This window comes from Clarias gariepinus, chromosome 9 (genome assembly GCF_024256425.1).
Source record: "Clarias gariepinus isolate MV-2021 ecotype Netherlands chromosome 9, CGAR_prim_01v2, whole genome shotgun sequence".
Classification (NCBI taxonomy): Eukaryota; Metazoa; Chordata; class Actinopteri; order Siluriformes; family Clariidae; genus Clarias; species Clarias gariepinus.
Window position 1 is genome coordinate 11,398,978 of NC_071108.1, and position 14,586 is coordinate 11,413,563.

Sequence of the window (14,586 nt, forward strand, 5' to 3'; positions counted from 1 at the left end):
AACACACCACATCGACACTCCTTAAAATATGATTGATTGCAGTAGCCCCTACATTTTACTGGAAGAGAAAAAACATGTCTTGAGATGGGGGTAATTAAATAAAATGAAAAGGAGTCCTGCAGTGATTGAAATAGCCTAGTGCATAAGACTAACAAGTCAGTCTGTGTGCACTGTAAAAGGTCAACACAGTGTTGGATGTGTACTCTGTTTGAGTCGTTTGGAGTTCCCACAACATTTCAGCACATATGTATGTACAGTATGTATGTACAGTATGTATATATGTATGTACTGCCACATACCCGGCCCCCAAAAAAATCACCACTTCATAAAGGTTGAATTAACGGTAATGGTACCTAAAAGATTTAAGGAGAATTAAAATGACTGGAATTGACACATTAGTAAAAACCTGTAATATGCAGAGCATGTTGTTTTTACTTTATCTTAAAATTGTAAAGTCAATTGAGGAGGGGGGACACATCCATCTCAAATACCCCTACAATTCTGGGCTGATTGTTCACCATTATTAGCATCATTGATACCCCACGAGGAGAGATCGTCCATGGGGCTCCAGTCCGAGAGACATTGACAGTCATCATTAGCCTCATCCATATTCTGTTCAATTGCTCCAACAGTTCTTTTTTCACCAAGCTGCTTGGCAATTGGCCTGTAGCCTTTTCCAGCTTTGTGAAGGTCTAAAATTTTGTCTCTTGTGTCTTTTGACAGCTCTTTGGTTTTGCCCATGTTGCTACTTAGACTTTGGCTGATTGTGGGGTGCACAGGTGTCTTTATGACAGCTAACGACCTCAAACAGGTGCTACTAATTTAGAATCATAAGCAGAGTGTAGCTGGACTATTTAAAAGCAAAATAACAGGTCTTTGAGGTTCAGAAATCTGCCTGATAAGCAAGTGATCAAATACTTATTTGACACAGTAATTCACAAATAAATACATACAATGTGATTTCCGGATTTTTCTTTTTTTTAGATTTTGTCTCTCACAGTGGAAATGTACCTATGCTGAAAATTGTAGACCACATGATTACTAAGTAAGACAACTTGCAAAATCACAGGGTGATCAAATACTTATTGACCTCACTGTATATATTCCACAACTTTTACCAAATGCACCTTCTGTTTACTATAACACATTTACTGCACAATGTTGCACAACTGTACATTACTATATCACTATATATACCATAATCCCACTACCAAATGCATCTTCTGTTTGTATAATAAACTGTATTTATTTATTGTAAATAGACCACTTATGCACTCCCGGCTTAGATGCGTTTCATTGGGTCTGTACATGTACGCTGCACAATGACAATAAAGTTGAATCTAATCTAATCTAATCTAATCTAATCTAGCATGATTAGTATATTAATCTATACTTTTTAATGAATCATCTTGATTCACACATATGTTGTATAAACCAATCCGCCAGTACTGTGTCATTTCATACTTTTGATGTCTTTAGAATCATTCCACGCTGTGAATGATTGAAAAAAAATTATGAAAAGACCTTTAATAAATAGATGTGTGTGTGTATGCGTGTGTGTGTGTATGCGTGTGTGTGTTCACTGAAATTTGTCTCATAATCTCTAAAATGCTTAAAATGTCCTTACCTCATTCTCATCCTATTTAATTATATATACAAATATATGTCTTACTGCAAACACATGGCCACACACACATACAGGAACACAGAACCAAGGACAGATTCACGCACACACATGCACAGACATATCTAAGCACAGAGAGAGAGAGAGAGAGAGAGAAAGCATCAGGTGGAAGGAGTGCGAGTAGCAGAATCAGGCAGTGAGTCAGTTTGTGCTGAGCATCATTGTGGAAGCCTGTGTCAGATACCATCACGAGAGGACTCTTAACTAACCTATGCACCATCATCTGATCTTATTCATTCACCTTTACCTCAAAATCTATTCTCTTTTCATTATTCTATTCTGTAATCTGAGTTCAATCTCTCTCATAATCTTGCTTTCCCACCGACTTTCCTTCTCTGTTTAACTCTCCATCTCTAATTAATCATTTTAACTTTTCTTTTTCCAACTTTAGCCTTTTTCATTTTTTGATATTCCTTTTTTTTTCTGTGGATACTCATGAGTGACTCTTACCATCACATGCTCCTGCGGAACAGCTCTCTGACCAACCGCACAGAAGAAGCAGAATGCGAGAATGGAAGCACAGCAATATGGAAGTCTAACAGCAGTGTCATTCCTCCGCCACCAGGGGCACTGTGCCAGCAGGTTCAGATCCAGGCTGAAGTTTTCCTTGCACTTGGGATCATCAGCCTTCTGGAGAACATCCTGGTCATTTCTGCAGTGGCGAAAAACAAGAATCTACATTCGCCCATGTACTTCTTCCTCTGCAGCCTGGCAGCAGCGGACATGCTCGTGAGTGTCTCAAATTCACTGGAGACAATTGTGATCGCCATTCTTAAAAACAATCTGCTCAAACTCAGTGACTATTTTGTGCGTCTAATGGATAATATTTTTGATTCCATGATTTGTATCTCTCTGGTATCGTCTATTTGTAATCTCCTGGCCATCGCCATTGACCGCTATGTCACCATATTCTATGCACTGCGCTACCACAGCATCGTAACTGCACGGCGTGCATTAACTGCCATCGGCACCATTTGGCTCACCTGTATCATCTGTGGCATTGTCTTCATCGTCTACTCCGAGAGCAAGATGGTTATCATTTGTCTAATTACAATGTTCTTTGCAATGCTGGCACTAATGGCGACACTCTACGTTCACATGTTTTTGCTTGCCCGACTCCATGTCCAGCGCATTGCTGCATTACCAATTGCAGCTGTTGCTGCTGGTGAGCCGGTGCCACGGCAACGCAGCTGCCTGAAGGGAGCAGTGACTATCAGCATCCTCTTAGGGGTGTTTGTATGCTGCTGGGCACCTTTCTTCCTCCACCTTATCCTTCTCGTGGCATGTCCACGCCACCCACTCTGCTTGTGTTACATGTCACATTTCACTACCTACCTGGTGCTCATCATGTGCAATTCAGTCATCGACCCCATCATCTACGCATTCCGTAGCCTGGAGATGAGAAAGACATTTAGGGAGATCCTCTGCTGCTTCGGCACAGGGTGCCCAGAACCGCCCTGCGAGCGAGAACAAGATCTGGAGACAGAGAGACCGGGGGAGAGACCACAGGAATGGGAGAAGGAAAGTGAGACACAGTGAGATGAAAAAGGAGAGTTGGTGGGTGTGCTGGAAATATGCAGAAAACATAGGGGAATTAGTGCTTAAAGTGTAAAGGATAAAGCTAATTGAACTAATTTTGCTGTGTGTGTGTGTGTGTGAGAGAGAGAGAGAGAGAGAGAGAGAGAGATTAAAAAAGAATGCATAACTGAACTGATTTTGTAGAGGACATTAGGATGATTATATTTTGGAAATGAGTTTTTGTTAAAATTATGAATGCTACCAAAGGATTTCTGCTATTGCTTTTGAAGTATGTATATCCCAGATATTAGGATTAATAATGTTCAGGATACTTTTTAAATAATTATATGCTGGGGGAATCTACGAAAGGTACAAACTGAAAGCATGATTTACAAAATATTTTTTTTTCTACCCATAGATTGTCAGTGCTTGTTGACTTGTAGGATTTAAAAATGGCCTTCTGGCTGTCTGTTCAATCTGATCTGTTCAGAAAAACTGCAGGCAGTTTCCAGTTGCTAAATCACTGTGTCATCTCGAGACTAAAATCCGATTTCCAATAAATAGTATTGCAAAATATAAATGATCTTAATGTCCTTGATATTTAATTTTATAACTTTGTCCAAGTAAAATAACTGTTTCCTTTAACTAACTGTTGCCCTTGAGTGAGCAGCTGCCTCTGTGTGTGTGAGCTTGTGTGTGTGTGTGTGTATTACAATACCTTCAACTAATTGTTTCACTTACCTGTTTATGTGTTGCAAATTGCTTCATTTACCTGAAAATAAAGATTATGTATTAATGATCATATATTTAAAATACATGGTAGTTTATCAACATTATTGATGTGACATTTTCGTGAAATGTATTGATGTGTGAGTTTTGTGAGAGTCTTCACATTATTGCAATAGTGACAATGTTTTATTTTTATTTTTTCGATTTTTTTTATTTATGTGAATTATTTGTGAATAATTCTAAAGTATTATTTGTGTTGTAATGTTGAACGTGGAAATAAAATTTGCAGAGCATTTGGATGATATATACAGTACTCTGTGCTTATGCATTACATTCACAGTAATCCACAAGCGATCACATTGAAAGCTACAGTATATTTTCCTCTCTGTGAACACAAAAATAGCTATTAATACGTCATGGTGCTGAAGCTGTAAAGCCCATTTCAACTCGTATGACCTGAAACCTCTTGCTCCAAAATTGCTCTTTAGAACCTTACATTAAAAATAATTCTACTCAATAGATGTTGTTTTGAAGCTGCTTTCTGCAGTCGACCTATGTCACAAGCATTTTATTTTAAGTAATTAATAGGCAGGTGTACTCTCTGCACACTGTTAGTGACTTATGACTAAGGGCACCTATTCAGTTCATTTTGGCCTAATGAATTGTGTGGGTTGTCTGTTTTTATAAATTTCTTGCAACTTGTTTTTCAGAAGCAGTCGCTTACACTTTTTCATGAGAGAGAGACACATAGTGTGCTTTTCCCAGTAATGACATTAGAGTGTAGACATAAAACCTTTTGAAATAAATGGGATGGAGGAAATATTCATTCATGTTTCCAGGAATAAAATGTGACAGTATGAACTGTTGTTGGAAAATGATCAACACTGATTATTAGTAGTATTACCATCAGAAAGTTGAAGTAATACCATTACCATCAGAAAGTCCTGAATTGTTATATAATTTTCCAGGAGTTAAAATTTTTAATAATTACTAAACAATTCATAAAGCATTTAAATAATTTATAGTGAACTTTCATTTTATGAAGTGTCCATGTAACAAAGTAAGTTATTTTTTCATTTGTTATAGCAGCTATGGACAGTCACTACTTTATCAGCCTTTCTTCTTTCTCTGTCTTAGTACGGTATAAAATTTTCTAAGATACTGAAACTACTGTAAAACATACTGATCATTACAATGTGATGAAACTACATAAATAGACTTTTTTCCAAAAAGCATTTTGTGAACCATTTTTTAATATAGGCTAAATAAATACATGAAATATTATACAACAATAAAGTGTATATATACACACAGATACATACATACATATATACACAGATGGAACAACTGTACTGTCAAAGCCCTTACAAAAAAGTTTTATTGAGATCAGCCATAACGGTAAAATGACCTTTCTAATATTGGGTCCCTCTTGTGTCACCAAAACAACTATAAATCATCAAGGCATGGACTCCACAAGACCCTTGAAGGTGTGCTGTGATATCTGGCACTAAGGTGTTAGCAGCTGACTATTTAAATCCTGTAAGTTGCCAGGTGGGGCATTCATGGATCAGTTGTTTGTCAATCATTTACATTTACATTTAGGCATTTGGCAGATGCTCTTATCCAGAGCGACTTACAAAAAGTGCTTTAAAGTTTGCATCCTGGATAGATACTTACACTGGGTTAACTAGGTTAATAACTAAGTGCCATTAGTCCAACACAACTGAGAAGAGGTTTTTTTTTTTTTTGGAGAGGGGGGGAAGGTTTAGTCCAAGTACTGGAGAAACACATGCGTCTTGAGTCGTCGTTTAAAGATAGTCAAAGTCTCTGCTGTACAGACATCTAAAGGAAGTTCATTCCACCACCTAGGTGCCAGAACAGAAAAGAGCCTGGATGAATGCCGCCCTCGATACCTGAGAGATGGTGTGATGAGGCGAGCAGTGCTGAAAGATCGGAGGGAACGTGGTGCTGTGCGTGGTGTGTTTCCCACATATCAGTCAGATTGCGATCTGGGTAATTTAAAGGCCGACTTAACAACTTGAACTATTTGTCATGTTCCTTAAACCATACCTAAATGGTTTATCAGTATGGCAGAGTGCATTATCCTGCTGAAAAAAAGACAACTGCCGTCAGGAAACACTTGGCATGCAACAATTTCTAATAGGTGGTTCATGTCAAAGTAACATCCACATGAACTGAGACTGAGGGTTCTTCAGCCGATCTTTGCCCAGAGCATTTCCATAGTGCATCCTGGAGTAAGATTGGCCAGGGAAGTGAGGCACATGCACCCAGCCATCCATAAACTAAAAACAAGGCCACTTTCTACTACCTTCTACATTTACGTTACATTTACATTTAGGCATTTGGCAGATGCTCTTATCCAGAGCGACTTACAAAAGTGATTTAAATGGGGGTTGGGGGGGGGGGGTCCATCAGTTGCTGCATAGTCTGGTTCTGATGCTGAAAAGCCAATTGTAGGAGCTTTCAGCAGTAGTCAGCATGGCTGCTGTGGCTATACCTTTTTATCATACCCAGAAATAAATGATAGTAAATTGTGCTAAAGTACTGTATCTCTTGGAAGGGATTGGCCCAAACAGGCTAGCTTTTCCATCTATTTAAACTGCTCAGCCTTCTTTTTGGTGAGTGCACAAACTGAATTTTGCTTCAAGGAGGTGCTTCACACTGAAATATGTTTGTGAACCAATCAAAGCACTTTCTTGGTGACTGAAATAAACCCACAAAAATCTATTGGTATGGTATACTTTATGTGTTAATTACTCTAAATAAGCAGAAGGGGGAACTGTTGAGTGTCTTCTTTTTTCTGTGCTTTTTTTTTTTTTTGCCCTGTGGTCTGACATCAGGCAAGAGCCCAACCATTTCCTAGCAACACTTATGGCTATTTAATGGTATGCAGCTAAGAACCCCAAACTTCAAAACAGAAAAACAGAACCCAAGCTCTCCCTGCAGGTCTGAAACTCTATTAAGCTTTAATATAACATTTTGAGAGTTCCTGAACCTGAAGGCAGGTTGGAAAAAACAAGGATGCTAGTAAATTTAGCTATTATACGTTTTAATATTAGTTCAATCAAATATTTTACATCCAGTGCAATTCTTTTACCATTATAAACCCACCTGGTTCATTAACATTTAACTGTTACAAATAAGGAACTGATAATTGAATGTAACATGTGTGGGTTCTTTATCTTAATTTGTAACTGTATATAATAAAAAGAAATTGCATTATAAAATAACAGAGGTAAGAAATTTTATAGTATGCTGTTAGAGCTAAAACGTAGAATGATTCAGCATAAGCCTACGCTAGATAAATTTAAATATTTTCATTATAATGAAATTATAAGGAATTGTGAAGTCGATTTTCAAAAATATTTTATCATATAATTATGCAATACCTGGCCAAATTGAGTTCTGGACTAGGCCATGAGGGAACAAAAACTTCAGTGATGTTATAACCTGGTCATTCAGTATATTCAGGTCATAAGCTGACTTCATTTTACTTTTAGATAACATTGCTGAGCCTAGACATGACCGCTTGAGCTTAGACAGAGGCTTGTACAGTAGTCCCTTTTTATTTTATTTTTTTTTAATGTGCCCATTGCGCTGGAATAGGCTCAGTCTGAACTCATCAGACCACATGCACTTTTTAGGTTTTTTTTTTGTTTGTTTGTTTACTAACAAACTTAAGCCTTTTTTCCGAAAAATCTTATAAACAAGTTATTTTCTTACAGATGTTTAGTTTCAATCCTGTGAGTTCTCATGACGTTGTGTGTGTATGGAATTGCTCTTGCTTTCACTATTAAACATAGCTATGGTTTTTACTGTTGACTTTTTACTATGCAACTTCAGGTAGTGATGTTACTATGACACAGAAGCTCCGAAACTTGTATTATTTTGTATTTTGTGCATAAACATTTCCCTGAACAATGCATCTGCATGTACACATCAATTGTGCTGCTCGCAACATTAAAATCTAGTTGCTATGCAAAATTTGTCCACTAGATGGTACAACGAGCCATTGGATGACGCTTCATGAAATTAACCTTTTGGTAAAACTATTGGCTGGGAAGGCTCGACACCTAAATGAGGCTTCTGGTCATCACTAACATTTTTCAAACATTACAGTAGGTCAACACCTAGTTTTTCCAACTGCATTTCTTCCATGAAGTTGATGGTTCAGAACTATCCTTCCAGGCTTTATACTGTGGTGAACTGTTCTTAATCCAGGTCCTGTCATTGACATCATATTTACTGGATGATTAATCGAAATGACTCTACATTATTTGGCATACTATTTTGGGGTGGAAAAAGTACTGAGAAATGGTTACCACATCTGACTCAATTAACACTGGAAGCATCCAGCCAGAATGAGTTAAAAAGTTAATTAGTAAATTAGCAAAATCTAATTTTCCCTTGCCTCAATAAGATTTTCAAAATTGTATATCCAGATATCCCAGATAGCACACTGCTGAAAGGCCAATGTTTGGTCAATGGCAGTGCATTACGTTAAAACAATACTGGCATCAGTGCTTGGCCCAACGTTATTTTGTGTATTGGCCCAATGTTGGCTCATTTGTGGGGCCAAAGATAGGTTGGCCCAACGTTGGTTCAGTATATAATTACACATTTGCCCCAATGTTGAAACAATGTTGTTTCAGTGGGTAATGGCAAGGCTGGAAATTAAATTAGACCCAGATAGCGCAGCCCTGATGGGCCAATGTTGGGCCAACGGCAGTGCATATATTGGACCAACGTTGGCATCAGTGGTTGGCCCAACATCATTTTGTCTGTTGGCCCATTGGTTGGTCCAATGTTGGTTCAGTAGATAATCACAAGGTTGTCCCAACGATGGTTCAGTAGATAATGGCAAAGTTGAACATTTTAAATTGAATTAGACTCTTCATCATCGCCAATAATAAGAAAATACATCTATATCTCCAGAATTGTATTTCTTAATTTAATTTGTAATAAAATGATTAAAAACTAATAAAATATATGTAATCATTATGCCATTATTGTGATAAACTACAAAATAAATACCAAGTACAACCACTTTTTCGCTCAGTAAGGTGAATGAAAATAAATGCATACAAACAAAGTACCCATTGCCTAAGACAGTTTTTTCAGGTGGCTCTGCATCTTACTCATTTGTGTAAATAAATCAGTAATCTGGGCATTGTACATAAAAATTTACAGTACTTTGAAATATTCCTTTTCAACCAGCAAAATTATGAGAAAAACAAACATTTTCCACATTTGGAAACACAACGGTTCACATATTACAGTACATATATTTTTTTCTCCAGATGGAACAAAGTAAACACAGCAATTCAAACAGTAAATAACCTAGCAAAATTGTCAAATGATATGTTTCACTGCCTTAGTACATACTGCATATTCGACAACCTCATAAAGATACAAAAATGCAGTGCCCTAAATCAAAACAATATGTACTGTATATTAGCCCTTTAACAGTTCTGGTGGTTACTACAATCCCTCTGGTTCTAACCTTGCCATGGCTTCCTATGCTACTGTATTCACTGGCAACTGTTGGATTAGCCTAGCATAGTAGTGTTTAGCTAAACATCTTTCTCACCATATTACAGCAAAACTACTTACTGTGTGCTTTTCATGTTACCACCACAGATTCTCAACACTCTTATGTTTTACTCAAGGGTATTTACATCTCATTTGGAGAAATATTAACCCACCTGTAGTTAACAGCAAAAAGGCACAAAACTTAAGCTTATGTTTAGCTTGGCTGCAGCATTTAATCTGCAGCACCTGGCCTCGGTGGGATTTTAGGTTCCTTTCAGCAATAAGCACCATCTAGTGACCTGTTTGACAGTGTTCACAGATAAGCACAAAGCACAATAAATTGAACATTTAACATTTTAGAAAACGTAAGAAAATCAAAAGAAACAAAAATAATTTGGGGTGTCTTATTAACTGTACCCAATTAACTTTATATCTTTTGTGTTTAGGAAGTGGTGATACTTCCTGAGCACACCCACAACATTGGTCAACCAGAGGAGTGAACACAGAGAAAGGAGCAAGACAGGTGACATTGTTGGACCAATGTTGGGCCAACGGCAGTATCAACTGAGTTAGATATATAGTTCTGTCAATGTTATTTATGTACTAGATTGATAACCAACCGTCATATGAGCTCTTGATGTGATGGCATCATTCTTCTGAACCAACCACTAATAGGCCAATGTTGGCCAATGGACAAAATGACGTTGGGCCAACCACAGCTGCCATCATTGGCCCAATGTGTGCACTGCCAACATCGGAGCACTGAAAAGAGGTTAACTAAAATTTTGTCGACATTGGGCCAACAAAGTAGTGCTATCTTGGATAGGTTTCACATGTGAGACAGGGAAGCAGGTCAGGCTGCTGGTCATCTCAGGGACACTGATGGTTATCGTCCACTTAGTTGAATCTACTTTGAACAATTGTAGTGTAATGTGCAGAGCTGTCCGACACAAGAATTATAAAGTGATTCCAGAATTGACCCTGATGTCTTTTTGTGAGTATAATTCTGTTTCCTAAATATTGCCTATAAAACTATGAATATTTACTCCAGCATGTTAAAACTTTTTAGTTAGGGCCATAGGCACTTAGTTTCACTTTTCAGTTTTGTTTACATTTAAATGTACAGTACATTCCACATTCCAGTCCAGTGGCTTAACCATTTTATACTGTAGATGTATGAATATGCCTATAGCATTGGCCCTTGCAAATGTTTTTTTTTTTTTTTTTTTACTATGTAGTAAAAAAAAATACATACACATTAGCACGCACATACATATTCAAGTACAAGCACATATATAAGCAAGTAGTGCCTTGCAAATATATTCATATCACTTGAACTTTGTTCGTTTGGATATGTTACAACAACAAACATAAATGTATTTTATTGGTATTTAATGTAGCAGACCAAATATCACTTGAACTTTAAAAAAAAATTATGGAACAACCACAAACATAAATGTATTTCATGATTTAATGTGATAGACCAAATATAAATAGATAGATAGATAAATAGAGTGGAACACCCAGTGGAACTAACTGCCTTCAGGGTTCACCTAATTATTTAATAGAGTCCACCTGTATATTGTGTGTGTGTGTGTGTGTGTGTGCACCAATTATCCATACCATTAAAATGCAAAATATTAAGCCCAATACCATTTGGTCAATATCACTGGGACATTTGTGGCAGATATATACAGAGGAGTAAAATAAAATTTTACGTTATGTAAGTCTTGTGATTTATTTATACAAAAACAACACTGGAGATTTCAAATCTATAAAATAACACAAATGTTATTAGGCAGTAAAGTCACAGCAACAACAGTCAGTTGTTTTAAGACACTAAGGTCAGCTGAGTAGTTCTTGCAAAAATAGTATCGTCAAGTGAATTAGCAAAACCCACCAAGCACCATAATAAAAGTTGCTCTCATGAAGACCATCCCAGGAAAGCAAGACAAAAAGTTCATTTAGAGTTACCTGCCTCACAGATTAGAGCCTTTATGAAGCATATGCAAAGCATACAGTAAGTGCGAATATAAGTATAAATACAGTTATTGTATATTTAAGTAAAAAAATTGAAGGATATGAAGGATATGCATATGAAGGTTCCTGTGTACAGACTATAATACCATGTTACAGTGATAAATGTTAATATAAATAAAATTATTGGATTATAATCATATTATGTGCCCACTTATATGGCATTTTAAGGGGTCCATAATAAATGTGTTGTCTTTTGTTTTACCCCACTAATAATGTTTCTGTACAGTAAGTTTAAAAGAGCCATCAAAAGGTTTTACTCTCAGGAAAATGTTTATATATAATTTGTTTCATCATCTGTCCAGGAAGTCTTTACTCTTGGTTGGTTAGCTCCAAAGTCTTTTTCTTCTGTGTTGATTAAACGCTGATATACCCTATTGACAGAGATATAAGTAGTGTATCATTAGTGTGAATAATTTTGATCTGAATTTGAAATTAATTGTGTCATCCCAACAAAACGTCTGTGCTTGTATTCATATACGTAGCTTTTAAAAGACACTTGTCATCTCTGTTTAAATTGATTTAATTCAAAACATGCTACTGTATGTGAACAGGAAAATTCCACATGAATTGAAGCAAAATATTTTTCCAGCGTGGGTGCGCAATGTTTAAAGGTAAGATCAGATTTTATTTATCATAACTGAATCTGCCTACCCTGCTAAAATTCTGAAAAAAATGTGATGACATTTCTGCAGAGATGTTTTTTTCACACCCTTGTGCTACATAGCATGGAAAATATGGTCAAATTAGCATAATAGTTTGTGAATTAAAGGTGTTGATTCAGCTGTGATATAACACATTGAGGGGTGTACTGTAGTTTCCAATGCTGGAAATGTAAACTGATCGATTGATAAAAAAAATTGATAGAAATAATTGGTTTTATACAGTACATACTCAAATTACAACCAAAAGAGCTTAAATTTTAGCATGCATTATAAAAACCTCACACGGATGCATATACAGTACAGTGGTTTTACTGTACAACGGTTTACTTCTTCTGTGCATTATAACTTTAATGTAGCTTGGACTTATCTACACACTTTTCACGAAATGATAGTTGTAAGCCATCTTGGCCATACATTCATTCATAGTCAAGATTGTTTAGTTGAGATATTAAACACAAACTTAGTGCACTTTAAATTAAATTTAAATATTTTACCCAATTAAATGAAAGACTATAATCAATATTATATATATATATATATATATATATATATATATATATATATATATATATATATATATATCAAGCATCAGGAAACAGTAGATTACATACTTAATACTGTATGAAACTATAACTATCACAGGGTTTTATTTTTCAGCTATTTGGTTTTTAAACACTACAGAAGACTATAATTTTGTACAAGTCGCTTTTCATGCTCAGGACTATCAACAGAGAGATTTATTGTAGTATTAAATGCTTAGTGATTTATTTACATTATTGTCAGTTGTATAATATAAAGTCTGTTCTAATATTCTGTTGTCTATATTGACTGAGTGATGTATTATTTTATCAATTGTGCACTATTTGTATTATAATAATTCATAACTATGTATACTCTTGTCTGTTGCTTTATGTTGTCCCATGTTAATTGAAGTACCATCAAGGAAATTGAAAGACTTTACTGTACGTGAAAGCTAAGGAAAGCAGTGACATTTTATGAAATACAATTGCCAGCATTTTAAAAACACATGAATAGAAAACACTTACCCCTACATACACAGAACAGAGTAGAACCTTGCTCAGACTTAGACTGAAGAATCCAATCATCACAGACAAGGGGCTCATGTCCACTGACAAAGGATTCTTCCCGGTGAAATTCAGAGACATCGTGGTGACATTCAGGGGCGGAGCTGTTTCAGTATGTCTTTCTATTATATTGATTAAAAAGATATATATAAGCAATAGATTATAATAATTACAAAATATTTTGATAGAAGGTAAATAAAACACATTTTTTAATAAATTAAAAACTTTAAGACCTTGCTAGAAGTTAGGAGATGGAAGGAAATTGCATTAAAAACATCAGTGGCCTATTTGAAGTTTTACCTTCCTACAGTAGTTTATAGATTGCTAGGGCAGTTTCCTTCCCTCTTTTTCATGAAAAGTGAAACACTCATTGTTTTTTTGTGTGTTTTTGACACCTTGGTATTATTATTAATATTGTTATTTCTTGCTATTGTTAAAAATGGCCAATCAAATAAATACGTTACTAAATACCATACTGTATGTAATGGTAATTCCACTGTTTGACATATTATCATTCTCACCATTATCACCACTGCCGATAAGAAAAAAGGTGGTGACAATCATTTGATAAAAGTCCAGTAGGCCATAGGTCACTTGCCATAATTAAATTGCAGCATACTTATTATGCTAAATAGATCGAATTGAAATAAAAGATGTGTAATACTGTTTAAAAACTGAATATAAATAAAGTGTCAATTTCACAACCAAAACAAAACCAACTAAAAAAGAATCTGTGTCAGAAGTCTGTGGTTTGTGATCAAGTGCATTGAGCCTAGCTGAGTTACATACATTTTCAAAGGCCTCTTACACTCCTCAGTTACCTGATATATTCAGCATGACAAATGACTCATTATTTTTGTGTCCAACCTTTCCAGCAAGATAGCACTTGTACGTCCCTGCTTGTGTAAAGTTAACATTGCTCAGGACAAGATAACCTTCTTCTGTTAGGGTGACATCTGTCCGATTCACATAATTTTGGCATAGCTGTGTTTTATTTTCCCTTGCTAACTTTCCAATAATGCCCTCTTGGTTTGGGTGAATCTAAACAAAAAGGGAAAAAAAAGCATACTGTATATGGAAACATTTATAACACTTCAACCTGCATAAGTTTAGGCTTTACAAGCATTTTTAATTTAATGCCTAAAATAGAAATACGTAATGGTGCATGTGTATCACTCACTCATGCAAATGACTTGAGTTATACAGTAGATTATGTATTTTATACAGTATATATTTACATAAACACATACAGTACATCCATACACCTTACATGTACTATATTATAACTCTCTCTCTCTCTCTCTCACACACACAC

At 35.9% G+C, this 14,586-nt stretch overlaps 1 protein-coding gene across 2 annotated transcripts; it reads left to right on the top strand.

Annotated features, from left to right (window-relative positions):
• Positions 1–2,002: 2,002 nt before the first annotated feature.
• mc3r (melanocortin 3 receptor) lies at positions 2,003–13,226 on the top strand. Of its 2 annotated transcripts, XM_053503634.1 has the most exons (2): positions 2,003–3,114; positions 12,972–13,226. In XM_053503634.1, exons 1-2 carry the CDS (start codon positions 2,120–2,122, stop codon positions 13,012–13,014), a joined length of 1,038 nt encoding a protein of 345 aa, XP_053359609.1. In that variant the 5' UTR covers positions 2,003–2,119; the 3' UTR covers positions 13,015–13,226. The 2 variants fall into 2 exon arrangements, with proteins under 2 accessions (XP_053359609.1, XP_053359608.1); XM_053503633.1 differs by lacking the exon at positions 12,972–13,226 and having other exon boundaries at positions 2,003–3,225.
• Positions 13,227–14,586: the final 1,360 nt, after the last annotated feature.

Excerpts from the sequence above, each read along its gene's own strand:
- mc3r (XM_053503633.1), top strand. The coding sequence starts at position 2,120 with ATGAGTGACTCTTACCATCACATGCTCCTGCGGAACAGCTCTCTGACC.